This window comes from Phaenicophaeus curvirostris, chromosome 12 (assembly GCF_032191515.1).
Source record: "Phaenicophaeus curvirostris isolate KB17595 chromosome 12, BPBGC_Pcur_1.0, whole genome shotgun sequence".
Taxonomy (NCBI): domain Eukaryota; kingdom Metazoa; phylum Chordata; class Aves; order Cuculiformes; family Cuculidae; genus Phaenicophaeus; species Phaenicophaeus curvirostris.
The window spans coordinates 13,653,854-13,669,579 of NC_091403.1; the positions used below are offsets into that span (position 1 = coordinate 13,653,854).

General features: G+C 38.7%; 1 protein-coding gene across 3 annotated transcripts in view; it reads left to right on the forward strand.

Annotated features, from left to right (window-relative positions):
* ASB7 (ankyrin repeat and SOCS box containing 7) overlaps positions 1 to 15,726 on the forward strand; it is a 29,776-nt gene that overhangs the window by 1,255 nt on the left and 12,795 nt on the right. The window contains exons 2-5 of one of the 3 annotated variants that reach the window (XM_069867155.1): positions 3,961 to 4,057; positions 6,070 to 6,336; positions 7,195 to 7,455; positions 14,368 to 14,973. In XM_069867155.1, coding sequence (XP_069723256.1) covers positions 7,245 to 7,455; positions 14,368 to 14,973 — 817 coding nt within the window. In that variant the 5' untranslated portion in view covers positions 3,961 to 4,057; positions 6,070 to 6,336; positions 7,195 to 7,244. The remainder of the gene's footprint in view (positions 1 to 3,960; positions 4,058 to 6,069; positions 6,337 to 7,194; positions 7,456 to 14,367; positions 14,974 to 15,726) is intronic. The other 2 variants (XM_069867156.1, XM_069867157.1) reach the window with 2 other exon arrangements.

Below are 15,726 nucleotides of genomic sequence, written 5' to 3' on the forward strand. Positions count from 1 at the left end.
TGCGAAATGCCAGTGCAGCAAAGTTTGATTCAGATGCAGACACTGGAGTTGAGTTCACAGGAATCAGGGTATTAGCTTCTGGCAGAAATTTGCACATGGTCAGAACAAGGAACAGTGATAAGCGATGTGCTGAAGTCCTGCTCTTGATCACTGGAAGCGATGCAGCATGTTGCTAGTGTAGCTCACCCCTTAGACAAAATTGCACATCCATTTTTCTTAATCTTTAGGCTATGTACTAATTTTGGGTTTGTTTTGCCTTAATTGTGCATTCTGAGTCCTTAAAGGAAAGGTGCTGTCTGAGAGGCTGGATTTTGATGTTGCAGCATTTGGTTACAGAATGATACTATTGCAGTGAAAAACTTGCTTCATCTGCTGAAGTCGTTCAGTGAATTTTGTCTGCTTGGATTCTTTTAGTCTATATTAAAAGTAGATACGGAGTGAAGACCAATCATGCAGTGGCTGTCGAATGAAATAAATTCTACAAGCAGCACTCACTTTGTTCATCAGCTGTGCTACTAGTATCAGGGCTTAAATGTTTTCTTTAATGTGGTTTGACTAGCTCTTGTTTTCTGCTTCTGTCATTCTATGCAATATTGGTGTTTGGTTTCTTTAATGACAGCAAGTTGTGTTAAAAATATGCAAATCTTATACATTAGTGCTTGCTACAAATTATTACTTGGTTCTAAGGCTTTTTCTTCTGACTTTTAGTGTTTAAAACTTAGTAACAGCACCACTGTAAGTAAGAGGAGAGATTGTGTTTTCTGCTTGGTACACAAGGATCTCCAAGCATATTGCAGAGTGCAAGCTCCTTGCAGTTTGTCAGCGTGCATCTCGAGGGAGGAGAGTTGTGGCTGTGCAAACCTGATGCGGCATTCTCTACTGAAAAAGATCTGTAAGGCTTGCTGTACCATTAGCACTGAGGCCCATGATTTGGAAGGATTTGCAGTGTTTTCTTCGTTGGGCTCTGCTTGTGGTTAAGGTTGCCAATGTAGGGGGAGGAATTTTGAGAACAGTTAAATAGCTGATGGTGTTAGCAGTGAAGGTAACGTGAAGGTGAGGTCTTTTCATCTCCAGTTTGCCCACCTTAAGTTACTTGAGCTGAGTGATTTCACTAATTTTCCATCAAGCCCAGATGTCAGACCTCACAACCTCTCTGTGAAATGGGTAATAGTTGGTAAAATGATACCGATGTGCTTCAGTTTCAGCCACCTGCAGAATGTAAGACAGCTGCTTCTTATTAGTATATAACAAGACCAGGCAGCATCGGGCAGGGCTGTGAACACCTGAAGCTGATGGAGGACTTTTGGGTTAACTCTTCTAGTTATTTTAAGTTTAGTGGGTCTAAGCTATGAGATGGCATTACAGAAGCTCTGATGAGAAATGTGTAACTTCTAATGACTGCCTATGAAGAGTGAAGGCTTCTTTCCTTTGAAGTAGCAGTTCTCCTGTGATGCTTTGGAGTCATGCACAGTGAACTCATTGCTTTCAGACCCAGCAGTTCTCATGTGTTGCTTGGTGATTTTCACCTCAGCCACTTGGATGCCTTGTTTGATGTCTGTCTGGGATGTAGCGTAGAACATCTAGCAGAAAATACACTTAGGATTATAAGGCTGTGTGAAATTTTAGTGTTTCACATGTTATTTGCGAACTTTGGTTGCGATATGAGAACACAAATTATAACAAGATTGTTTGCCTTATTCTCTTACCTGAAGAGCTGAAATAGGAAACTGAGTGGCATATAAAGATGATGGTTGCGTTTAATTTCTTTCTCAAACACATATTGACCATTTTCAAAATGCCATTTGAGTCAGAATACATTTAGCTTGTTTGAGTTTTGAAATGGGTGGGAGAAGTGGGCTGTGAGAATAATGTATGCTAAAGTGATTATCCTTATTCCACAGGGCTTTGCTTTGTTTTGTTTATTTAAGTGTCTTAGAATACTTCGACCAAAGACAGCTAGGATCTGAACTGATTAGGCCTATGCTAGATATTAAATGTCATGTGTAATGGTACACTTTCCTTGTTAGGATAAGATGAGTAAATTATGGTCCTTATTCTTGCCCTTGGATCTTAGGGCTTAGGAATCAGCCCTGTTTGTTAGGCCATCTGAATGAGCAAAACACTGTGCTATAAGGTCTTGCTTTTAGTACTTTGAACTTTTTTAAAGTAAGTATATGCAAATGTCAGAATTAATTTTCCATGTCATGTTTGCAGTGACTTTAATGAAGTGACATGTTGATATAGAGAAGTCTAAGATCTTTTTGACAGCATGAGACATTATCAATAGATAATGATGTTTGTCTCAGTATTTTTTTAGTGTGCTACTTCTACTACAATTATAAGTATTTTAAGCAAACTTTTAAAGTCATTAAGTAAATGAGCTTTATTTTTGCTAAATATGACTTCTTTTTATTAAAGTTGCAGATCTTACTCTTGCCATATGCAGCTAATTTTCCTCTGGGGGGGAAAAAAGCTTGTTACTTTTTTAGTGGAGCAATCTGTTACCTTGTCTGTAGTCTGTGAAGTCAGTGCAATTCTCATTTGCATCAGCTAATAAAAAATGTGTGGGTTTTAAAGTGAAAATCATGCAAAAATTAAAAAAAAAAGGTGAACTAACAACTGATCATCTATGCAAAGAAAACAAGGCTAGAAATGTGATCAAATTAGGTCATGGCAGTGCAATTTTGTGCAGGGCTGAGAGCATATCTGCAGACCTTGTATGTTTTATCTTCAGAAGCGGAGCTCTTGGAAAATGTGTATAAGAGGGATGAAGAGAGCTTTTTTTCATCCTCTTCTTAGCTATCACTGGGAAAGCAAGATTTTGTATGGCATTAAGTCACAAGAGTTTTAACTTAAGCTAAAAGCTGCACCATGTAATTGTTCTGGTGCAACCAACTTGCAGAAGAAACAAGTCACATTTGGTTTTGTTTGATCTGCTATACAATGAAGTAATTAGTGCTTTTATTATTTTTGCAGCGCTTATACGTGATAAGGGGTCCTGTTGTGAGAAGCTTGCAGCCAAAGCGAACAAAAGGTCAGGTAGAAGTGTACAAAGAATTGATGAAATAAGTGATGAGTACAGGCTCTCAGCAGTGCTGTGAGAAATGGCAAGACGTTGGGACTGCTTCTGTTCACTGCAGGGGACAAGGAAGGAGTATAAGGAGGCCTAGTCTGAAGGAGGCAACTGGGTAGGGATTGAAAGTGCCATTCAGTAAACTTGGATACTAAAAGGTTAGTTATATGTGAAGAAATGGATGAAGATGCTTGAGGTAGTACTGGTTGTATCGTGCAGGTATCTTTATGTGTTTGTGAAGCATAGGCTGCGTTATCTTGGTCTGTCATATGAAAGAACTGTCTGGCGGTGCTGGAGTCCAGTTGAAGGACAGAGAAGTCAATGCTCTATGTTGTCAGGTTTTATCCTTTAGATAGGGAAGCGCAGATGGGTTGGAAATTTAAACAAATTAAAAACAAACAGACAAACATAAAACCCCCCCAAGAAAGCCCACACAGAAACAAACCACAAAAATGGGTTGGGAGGAACTAAATGAATCTTAAAGGTTTTTCCTGGGATTTGCCTCCCAAAGGGAGATGTTGATCAGTCAGGTAGAAATACCAACTGTAACCTTCACATACAGTCTTGTTACATGGCAGGGGCAGGTATACATAATCCTAGGGAAGAGTTTATACCATTTCCTTAAGGTTTACTCCAGAGAGGCAGCACATCTCTCACTTCTTTTGTCGTCCATTCTATTCTCTGTAACCTTTTCCTCATCTGGCAGAAGCAAACTCTCCCCACCCTGAACTCTGGAGAACTGTCTGGTAATGAAAGAAAACACACTTCAAGGCCTTTTCTGATGTAATTGCATTAAAAAGTAGCATTCTAGCACAGGTACAAAGTGAAATAAGTAGACCTCTCACTTTTACTCTTTGCAGCTAATAAGAAATACCCTTTTTTTTAAGGCGTAGCAGGTTTTGACGCACATGGGCACCCAAGATTATGAATGGTGAAGAGAATGAAAAGTGGGACATCCATCAAAGAGTGACAGCCTCTCATAAGGTAATTCAGGAACATGTGTTTATCCTGTTGTACTGGCAAAATCAATTAAGTAGTAGTAGTTGTCCTCTGTTTTCATGGCACTATGCAATCATTATAACTAAGAACGGATAGGTAGGTTTGTTCCCCCTCTACTTCATGGCTGTTTTTTTCTTTCATGCAGAAAGCCAATACATAGCAATACAAATGCATACTGCGTTCTGAATGAGATTGATTACAGTGTCAAAACATTAAATATTAAGTGCCAAATGGCAAATGAGTTCCAAGAGTCTTCCTCCAAAGATTGATGGTGTAAATGGGGATTTGCAAACAGGAATTTTAAATGATCTATGGAGCAGAAGTGGAAATGTTTTCAAAGCTTGTGTGTACCTAGAATGATTCTGAAACCTTTAATGTTAGTTAAGTATTCTTGCAATTTGAATTTCATTGCTTGCCAGAGGAGTGAGATAGAGTAGATATTTACAGAAACTGCGCAAGTGATAAAAGGAGTTGCTTATGCCTGACTTTGTCTTCTGCTTTGTATGTTTTAGTACTTATGTACTTTAGCACTAGCTAATTTGAATAAGCTCTGCTAGTCACATGCAACGTATGGAGCTAGTGCCAACTTTTTATAATGCTGCATTACAGATATACCCACCAGCTGAGAAGTGTGATATAAAGAGCTTTGCTTTTCCTTAAGCAACTGTCTTTATAGACAGGGGGATACTGCTGTCCCCATAAATAAGAAATCCCATTTCTCTTTATCTGTTTAGTCACCCTATCTCTTTCTTAGCATTTTAAGCAGCTAGTTTGACCTTAATTTTCAGGATCACATGATCTTGCAAGTATTAGCCCTTTGCATGAAGGGACTGTAAAAATGGAAGTAGAAAATTTGTTTATATTATCTTTTGATCAGATATTCTTAGTTTCAGATAAAAGTTTTCATAGCTTGTTTATGTACACGTTGAGAAAGTAGAGCCGGAGGGGCGCTGGGTTTTTTTTGAAGAATCTCCCCTAGCTCATACTTCTCACTTGGGTTCTGCTATCAATTTTCATCTGTAAATCCAAACAAAGATCTTTTTCTTGTAGTTGGAATTTCATTAACAGTACTATTAGTGGTGATCCAGAATGAAGTCAAGCTCCCTGTCTTATAGGTAAGCATGTTCTGAAGTGCTAATTGGAGTTTAGAAAAGAGCTTAGCAAAAGCTTATTAGAGTCAATAGAAGTACTTCCATTGTCATCAGATTAACTGATTTTGATTTGGGACTCTGCTGCAAAAGCTGAACTTTCAAGTTAGCAGTTGTCGGTTTGTAAATCCCCTTTTCTTCCAATGTCAGATAACGGAGTTCATACTATAAAACAAAACAAAGCCAGTACCTAAGCCATGTATAACCTATTGAGCTGAAAAGTCATCTTTCATAACCCTATGCTGAAATAGTGATTGTTGGCATACACGGTAAGTTGAAGCATTTATAAATGTTAAAGACAGGCATCTGCTGTGTATAAGTTCCATATTTGCAATGTAAGTAGGGTCATTGTAGCTACCTGTTAATTATGAGTTTATATCTCTCAGAGAAGCAGGTAAATAACTTCTTTGCAATGGGCACAGCTAGGTTATAGAAAAGTGAACAGATATCTGTGCCTTTATCTGAAAAGATGGCAGTGACGGATGTTTTCACTTTCTTCTTGTCTGTGTGTAGATCTGGATCACAGGAAAACAAGTGCCCAGGGGGATACAGGGAGATATTGCAATGTCTTTTGAATGACCTATGAATCGTGAGGAACTGGAAATCCTTACGATATTTATGTAAAAGAAGGTTTTAGATAGTGATGTAGGTTGACATCCTAATAAAACAAGGTTGCTGTGAATTTAAAGTTTTGCTTAAAACTAATTTTCATCTTTTTTATCTTCTACTTCTGTGTTAATATCCATTGCAACAGTTCTTGAGTATTTTCTGAGACACGTGTTGCTCAGCATTGCCTTTCTAATACCTTCTTTTATTCTCTTTTTTCTCTGATCTTCCTTTCTATTCTAGGAATACCTGTTAATGGGATATGATCCACAATGTGTGTGAAAATATAAACACTTAACAGACTACGTATACTGTGGAAGAATCTCTAAATACCTGTGGCTTTTTTTCTTGTCCCCATTTGGGTAGCAAGTAGAACTGGAGATGAGTACTTTTCTAACAGAGCACGGACTGCAGTACTCCTTTCTTTCCCACTGTATGCTTGTACCTAGTCTCTCTTACAGTGGCTATTTTAGATAGCCTTTTGGCCCAGCTTTCATATCCTGTATCAAGGTAATCATAAATTGAATTGTTCTGGTATATGTTCTTGTGGTGTTTGATAGAGCTATATTAACTGCACTTATGTGTTTTGGGGGCTTGTACATTACCATTTTTGTGTTTGATTTTTGGAATACAGAGGTTCTTTGTAGTCTTTATGGTCTAATGAAGTAGTCCCAAGACAAAATACAGATAGTAGACTAATTCTTTAAAAAAAAAAATAAAGGAAAAGAAAGAAAACTCAAGTGTTCAATTTGAATATTAGTGTTACTAATATTCATGTGCACTAGTTCACAGGAGAAGATTGTATGAGAGAGGTGATATAGTTCTAGAAAGAAAAAGAATATCATAGTTGGTTGCTCTAGCAATGCAGCACTGTTTCATGCAACAGTTTAGATGGTCTATTTAACCATTGTCTGGAGTTAGTGATATTAACCATGTTGTGATTTTTTTTTTTTAAATGAATGTTGGTTTCAGGTGTATGGTTTATTAGCGGACAGGCACAGTTGGACTTGATCTCAAAGGTCTTTTCCCACCAAGCAATTCTGTGATTCTGGAGAGTCTTCATTTTGCCTATTGCTCATATGTTTTTAATTGTAGGCCATGGTTTGATGCTGTACTGTCTAAAGAAAATATTTACTATTTATAATGTGTAAGTGTCCTTTTCTTTTGAAGATTGGGGATGTGAACCATGTACTATGATTTTGCTACCAACAGTGAGATTCTTGGGGGTTTTATGCTATGTATAAAATGACTTTACACTTCGTATGGGGATTAGATCTTAGTATTCCTTTTCAGCAGTACTGACTTCTTTTCTAGGCATCTCTTTCCTAGTCCTAATTCTAATTTATTCATGCTTTATATTGGTTCAAGGTGACCAGTGTGACCTCATGACGCTTCTGTAAAAGCCAGATTCAGCTAGGATGTTACACCATCACTGTCGGAGAAACCCTGAGCTACAGGAAGAGTTGCAGATTCAGGCTGCAGTTGCTGCTGGCGATGTTCACACCGTGCGCAAGATGCTGGAGCAAGGATATTCACCTAATGGTCGAGATGCCAATGGCTGGACCTTACTTCATTTCTCTGCAGCAAGAGGGAAAGAGAGATGTGTCCGTGTTTTTCTTGAACATGGAGGTAAGTTGCCTAGAGAGAAAAGTCTTAATAATAGTCTCACAGCTTTCTATCCCAATTTCCGTTGTAAGGCTTTCCAAGGAATCAGACTACCTCTGATCTTTTTTCTTTCTTTGGAGTAGTGCTTTGGTTCTCTGTTTCCACCTGATGCATATTTTGTGAATGCGGTAATAGATATAAAGCTAATCGTAATACCTTACTTTTCTTTTTCAGAATAGCCTAGGAATTGTTAAAAGAATGAATAAGCATTATGAGAAGAGAGTGGAAGGGTTCATTATAAAATTAAATGCACTTACTATAGGCTTCTCTTCTCAGGGGCTATCATTCGAGAAAGGCAGGTCATTGAGTTGAGTTCCTAGGGAAATTTGATTCATGATTCTCAAGTAAGTTAATAAGTTGTGTTAAAGACTACATTTTTTTATAGGATTTAACCTAGTCTACTAAAAGAGTACTCTTTGTGCAAGGACTTTAGTGTTAGCTAGTCCAGTTCAGTTTACACCTCTGCATCTGTCTGTAGCGAAGTTTGTTTTCTTTCAAGAACTGGTTGAGTTTTGTTAGTTTAAGTGATAGACTCACTTGGTGATGGTGATTACCCCTCAGATGGTACAGGCAGGATTTCATTTTGCTATAGCTTCTTCCAAGGCTGCCTGAAGTTTTAGAAATACATAGTCTTAATCTTTTAATGTGACACTGGAGAGGAGGAATAAAAAACAATAGATGTCCACATTCTCGTTAGTGCTTTGAAGAACAGCATCCTGTATTCTAGCACTGGTATTATCAAATGGGTTGTGAACTAAGATGTTTTCAGTCCCTAGGGAACTGAAGTTGTCCTTCTGATGCTTTGTTTGGGGCTCTATGGGCTTCTTATGTGTATCGCAGTATTTGTCAGAGGTATGGCTCACCCTTGAAACTCAGTGGCATTAATAGTCTGTGGTATTAGCACAATTGGTGGTACGTTCTTTAAAAGCAGTAGTAAAATACAGCCTTAACAGCTGGATCCTGTTGTTATACCTACTACAGATGCTAACCATGTAATATTGGCAGACTCCCGTATACCTATTGGAAGAGGGGCAAAAGCTACTAAATTGCATTTATAACTAACTTTAAACTCTACTTTTTAAATATAAATAATATACTTGGGTAACCTCAAGCCTTCAGTTTTATAATTTAAAACTTTCAGGCTGTAAGTCTTGAAATATGTTGATTTTAATTCTGTAAACTTAAAGATGATCTAAAAAAACCCAAACCCTTATGTATTCCTATGTACCTTCATTGTATGGGTTTTGGTATTAAATAGCTGCTGATTCAGTGTTTTGCTTTCCATTTTTGTTGTTACTCTTTCCTGTATGAAGTACCAGCTGAATCTGATGCCTCATGAAAACTGCCTGTAATGAAATATCCTTGTTCTGGAAGCGTTATAGCATTTAATCACCAGGACTAGAAAGTTGAGTAACAAATAGTGTGAGGGTTAGTCATCTGCGGCAGCTTTCCTGTAGCTGAGCCTCAGTTCAGAAAACTGGCACTGTTTTATGCCTTGCCTTGTTTTCCCTCAAAACAGAGGCATGAAAGATAATGAGTCTTTAAAACATAATAATGTTACAAATGAGCTATTAAGCAGTGAATGAACTGACTTTTAAAAGCTGAGTTAATCATGCCTGCCTCATTAGGGAGAGGTTTGTATCTACACTGCTTCACATAGTCTCCACCTTCCTCCCTCTCAAAAACTGGATTATTTTGATGTTGGTGCTTAATCCCTGCAGACCAAAATGGTATTGGGGTGAAGGAAAAAGTAATTTTCTGGTGTGAATCTTACAGTAAACAGGGTATTGAGCTGAGTATATATATACATTAGTAATAAAGAAGATGGTTAGAGGGAATGGATGGAGTTCTGGAGGAAAGAGGGGAACAGAGACGTTAGCGGGAAGGAAGGGGCAGTGGGTTGTTGCTGTCTAGAGGGATGATGAAGCTTAGCAGAGCTAGAAGTATTTTCATAGTACAGGAATTAAAACCATGCTGGGCTGTTGCTGTGGGTAGAGTGCTATGTCTCAGATCTGAGGTGCTGGAAGACTATTGACGTAGTGTTGTATGGTGGGGGATGGAAACAGAGTTTGGTTTGAGAAAGAATCTGGTCATTGACCTGGAAGGAAAAGGTACCTGCTTATGGGAGTCATGGCCTTGGCCACGTTCTGCTTTTGCTTTTTCTCCTCTTCCATCATTGCTCGCTAGCACAGGAAAGAGCCAGAGGACACCATTGTGTATGCAGATTGGGTGGTTGGAGTGGAGGTAATGGAATTAAGGAAGCTTTTTATAAATCTGCTGAGTAAGTAGACACAGATAGATGGGGAAAATGCATTAAAAAACCCCGTCTAGCCTAAAGGATGAAGCCAGCAGAAATACCAACTAGATGCAGAGGTAATAGGTCAGGTAATAAATATTCTTCATCAAGTGGTGAAATGCAGAAAGTTTATCAGAACTATATGAAACTCAGTTTTAATGAAAAATAGTGAATTTGACTTTCTTAGTGGATTTGTCTCATTTTAATAAAGTGAAGGTTCTGTGAAGCCAGCTGTTTCCGCCTGTAGAGACAATCTGGAGCCACAAAGCAGAATGGGAAAGCAACACAAGAATGGGGAGTTTAGTTTTTCATAATCTTGTTTTTTTGTGTAACAAACCTTTCTTTCTCCTTTGGTATACTTTTTTTTTTTTTACTTTCAAAATGACATATTGAGACAGATAATCCAATGCTGGACAAGAACTACGTTATATTAATCCCCAACCACCACTGTTAACATTACAAGCAGCTAAAGCCTTGAAAGTGCGTAGTTGTTAGCTGTTCCTTGGCAGTATCTTCTCAATAGTAATTGAGTAGGACAGTTTCTGGTGAAGTGAAGGAATGAATCACTAAAGCTCCTGGAAACTGAAGAGTAAGAGAGGGAATTAGCCAAAGAGATGTATTTATTTATTTTTAGTTTTGGCTGCAAAGTATCTAAATTTTAGTAAGGTCATGCAGAATCTGAGAGAAACTAGAGAATGCCAAATGTTCATCCCCCTATAAACCAGCTCATAAAGTGTTTCTGTGTCTGAACAGTAATGCTTTCCTGGAGGTCTTGATGTACCAATGTTGCCGGAGAACATTCAGAACAGAAGCTGTATGTTAGCCGTGTTTCTAAACTTTGTGGTCAGAATTAAGTCCTGTTTAGGGGAAGCAAGCTTGGAATAATAGAAGTACTTTATGAAGCCACAACTGTTGCTTCCCAGCTTAGACTGTGATAGAGTGACCTAATGAAGGCATTATGAGAGGAGGGAAATTGTCCCACTGAGCTGTAAATTGACACTCTAAAGTATTAGACTGTCTTTTAGGAATCTCTGTATCCTCTGGAGTACGGTATTAGCCTCATCACCAGCAGAGTTCGAGTGACTGGGTTAGGTGCCCAACTTTAACGTGAAGCAAAATAATCTAAATGTGATTGTGTTGCAGGTTTTTCAACCTCAAGTGAAGTTGATTGCAGCAATTTGGTATCCTCGATAGGCAGTTCAAGATGTATGTCACTGTATTATACCTTATATTTAAGAACACCAGAGGTGACCAAAATGAGCTGTTTGTACTTCAAGGTTTTACTCTCCCCAAATTAGTGAGAAACTTGAAAAGAAATAAAAATAGTTGTTTGACAGTCAGGATGGAGGCAAGGTAAAGAAATACTTTCAAGTGCTGGCTTCATCCCTAGTTAAATAGGCTTGTACCAGGTGTACTCCACTGCAGATTCTGAAAGGTAAGCTGAGAATCATTCCCAGTTCGTTTCTACTTTACTTGTGCTCCAAGGGGACAGAATTAACTTTACAGCAATAACAGTTCTGAAACCTTCTAAAACAAGCAAGCAAAGCAACCCACTGCAACCCAAGTTCTTAAGACAGCATCCGCTTTGTAGTGTTACTTTTGTTAACACAGGAACGAAAGGGACAGAAGTCATATGCAATGTAATACAGGACCAACCTCCGCTAAAAGCCCTTGTGAAGTTCAAAAGCTTTCCAGGAGATGGCAGCAAGACATTGACTGGAGTTTGGTCCCATTAAAATTGATCCCCTAGTGGAAGGGGAGACTGGTTCTACTAGCTCACTAGAAGCCCGTAGGTTTAATGAGGCTTACAGTATTTTTATCATGAGGGTTTGCTGCTAAGTTTACCTTTGGAAGGTTGGTTGTTTGTATTGCCTGGTTGACCAGCTGAGAGGCTTTTTTTCCTTTTCTTGTTGAGACACTTCTCTTAAGTGACTTAGTGTTTTTTTGGCTCACTTTAGCAGTCAAAAGCAGTGAAATTTTTGGAGTAGGGAAGGCATGGAAAGGTACTTAAAACTATAGGTAAAGGGCATCCTCATGCTGTAAGTAAATTGTTGCATTTTGATTACAACTGGTATAAAAATGCATATACTTGCATACACAAAAGTTGAGATGTATCTGATTGAATTTGAATGTAGCATAGACTAAGGAGGCTAGCGGCAATATCGTGCACCTCAGTTGTGGGGTAGAAATGACTGACCTGCATACCCTGTGCAGCATGGAAGAGAGAAGGCACAACATGATTTTTTTTTTTCAAACTGTTTTTTTGTGGAAAATGGCCCTGGCTGCTGCTGTTGCCTTTCCATTAGATCCACCTTTCTCCTTAAGTCTGCCTTTCAAACTGTATTATTTCTCTGCATCTTAGTTCTCACGCTTATGCTGCTCACTCTGTTTATCATCACTCAGGAGATAATGTAGAATAGTCTGAGCAGTGTGAAGGAGGAGTGTGGGAGCAAGCAAACATTGCTTTGAAATAGTATCTTTGTTTTAATGACTTTGTGGGTTGTACTGATTCTTTGCTATATTTTGGTGATCATCGTAGTGCAGGTTAGGAACCACCGATTCAGTCACTGACTTAATTTTCCTGCCAACTCATGGATGCTTCCTCCATGACATTAACTCAGGTTAGTGTAACTTTACAGGGCACTGAAACTTCAGCTTTTCGCTGAAGACTAGGAAGGCTGTCACTGCTAGGGGACTAAACTTTCCTTAATCTTTCTCTTGTTACTTTCTCTCCTTATTTCTACATTCCTGTTCTGTGAACTAGGGGCAGTTCTCACATTTTATTTGTGTGTAGTCAGGCTGTGTTAATCTGTGTTTTGGGTTTTGGGATTTTTTTTTTTTGTTTTCCTCCCCTCAGTCTTCACTTTGCTGCATTTTGAAATGTCCTTAAAGTTGCTAGGTGACCTTTGCAGCTGTGTTCTGTACTCCTCCTTCCCAGTTATTTTGTTTGGGTATGATGGCTACCTCTCTGTGTTATCTGAATGTGGTCACAGGAAGTCTGTATTGGGAAGCTTAGTCCTGTTGTTTTGTGCTAGAACCTTTGTGTATTCAGACTAAACTGGCTTGCAAATCATATTGTATTGTGAACTTAACTCAAGGAAGTCTGAATTTTGAGACCCAAAATGGCATCACCCATCCTCTTCTCTCGTGTTTGAATGTGATGGCCACTGGGCAGAAAACTCTGCCCTCTTTACATAGAACAGGAGAGAAAGTGCTTCTCTTGAGGCATGTTTGCGAGCATTGGATCTTCATAGCCTTCAGCCAAGTTTGTTTTAAACCTCTGTGATTAGTATCCTGTTCTTCTTTCCCAGATTGTTGTGAATTTACTTTTAAGGGCAGTACATGCAAATGAGGAAAATAAACAATTCGGTGTGCCAGGATGCAATGGTAGGGCTCTCAAGGTTATGGAAGGTGGACAGATACCCTTACATTTGTCTGATCTTAGGATGATGTGCTTTGTGCGCAAATATTGTGTGGTTACAGAGCAGGAAACAACACAAGCAAGTGTGAAGGACAGACCCCAGCAGTTATTTCAATTAATAGAGTACTGAAAACACATCAGCTTAAGGCCAGTGTCTTATGCGGGTAGTATCTTTCCTTGCCAGCTAGGAGACTTTGGTTAGGAAAGTGCCTCAAGCTTCCAAACTGTGATTTGTACCTTCCAGTGTCCAACAGTCAGCATCTATGGATGGTGGAAGGAGAAACCTCGCAGCCTGGCTTGTTCTCTAGCTGAGAAATGATAATGAGGCAGGCACTTTTGCTTCAGTAATTAATTTGTTACATGGGAGTAGTTGCTTGCTTTACAAGTTTGGGTGTCCTGAGGAAATTAAGTAAATCAATTTGATTATTTTAATTTTTAAATTCATAAATCTGGCCGAATTTTGTGTGCAGGGGGTGGGGGGAGGAGTATCTGTGTAATCGTTTGTTTTCTGCACTGACATTTTTCCTTCAGTAAGTGGACGCTAACATTCTTGTAAAATCTTAAATTTTTGTAGAACGATAAATTCAGAACAGATTCATCATCTATAAAAAAAGACTTTATCAAGACAATCTAAAACAACATACATCCTACATGCTTTGGAAATCCTGCAGACCACATAGAAACATTTTACCTAATACAGCATTACACCCTAAAAACAATACAATGCTGCCAGACCACAAAACATCCGCAATTTGGGACAGCAGATGTTTCTACACATGCTTCTTTTTAAGAGAAAGAAGCAACACAAGGAAAAATAAAAGCTGAACATTGAGAAAGAAATGTAATATTGCAGAACTAGAGGAAAACTGGACGGACAGGATTTGAGTAATTAGCCTAAGAGTGCTAGGAAGATGTGGAAAACTTTGTCAAATGGAAACATGTATGTGAAAGAAAAAGTATATTTTTGTGTAGCTTTCCTTAAAATAGCTTAAGTTTTTTGTAATAGCATGTTCATGAAACCAAGAATTAATTTGAAGTACAAAAAAATCTTGTCATGCTATGCCTGAAAAGACTAACATTCATCCCTTTGATTATTCTTTTTCAGCACTGGATTACTGTAATGCTTTCTAATTATTTTTTAATTTTATTTTAACTTCAGCTGATCCCACAGTTAAGGACTTAATTGGAGGCTTCACTGCTCTGCATTATGCAGCCATGCATGGCCGAGCGAGGATTGCACGCTTGATGTTGGAATCTGAATATAGAAGTGACATTATTAATGCAAAGAGCAACGATGGTTGGACTCCCCTCCATGTAGCAGCCCACTATGGCAGAGACTCATTTGTCAGGCTCCTGTTGGAGTTCAAGGCTGAGGTTGATCCGCTCAGTGATAAAGGTACTACACCGCTTCAGCTGGCCATTATCCGAGAGAGGTCAAGCTGTGTGAAAATCCTTCTGGATCACAATGCCAACATCGACATTCAAAATGGTTTCCTGTTACGATACGCTGTGATCAAAAGCAATCACTCTTATTGCCGCATGTTCCTTCAGAGAGGGGCAGATACAAACTTGGGTCGCTTGGAAGATGGACAGACACCCTTACACTTGTCTGCTCTTAGAGATGATGTGCTTTGTGCACAAATGTTGTATAATTACGGAGCAGACACTAACACAAGGAACTATGAAGGACAGACCCCACTGGCTGTTTCAATAAGTATTTCTGGAAGTAGCCGACCCTGTCTGGATTTCTTACAAGAAGTGACAAGTATGTATGTAAGAGAAGTTAATCACAGGACACAGTGTCCTCTAAAAGCCTTCTTTGAATTTAGCCCCAGAAAAAAAAATGCTTCCTCTCTGCCCCTTGGTGCTATTTAAATGCACTAGAAAGTTTTTGGGAAGGTGAAGGGATTGTGATACGGGGAATCTTTTATTTGGTAAAGGTGCTAATGCTAAGCATATGTTGTTTAAATTAGTTTTGTTTAAACATCTACAGGAAGCATGAGCTTTTTTAAACTGAACTGTAAAATCTGATTTTATTAATGGCCTTAGCACATAAGATGTTTGGGTTTGGGGTTTTGTTTGTTTTTTAGTGTCTTTTGCTTTTTTAATCGTCATGGAAATACTCTGCAGTCACTGGCTTTCTCATCTGGCATTATGACTGGGTCAGAAAAGAACTTTTGCTGCTTTGTGTTCTCCACGTTCTCTCTCCCTTTCTCCCCTACACCAGACAAGAAAATGGCACGGTTCATTTGTGCAGCTTGAAGGGGTATCATGTCCTGTGCAGCTTTGATTTGATTTTGTTGATGTCTTTGAAACATGAGATTTTAACTTATTGTGACTTCTGATATTTAAAAAGAGTATCAGGCTCCTAATATTTTGGTTACTCTTGATTATCAGTTTTTGGTGTACTGGATCTACTGAAAGTTCTCATTCCCTCTCTCCTTCAGTGCGGAATGCTTAAGTGTTTCATAGTTACAGTATTGCCTAAAGCATTTAGGAATTGCGGATTAGCAGTTAG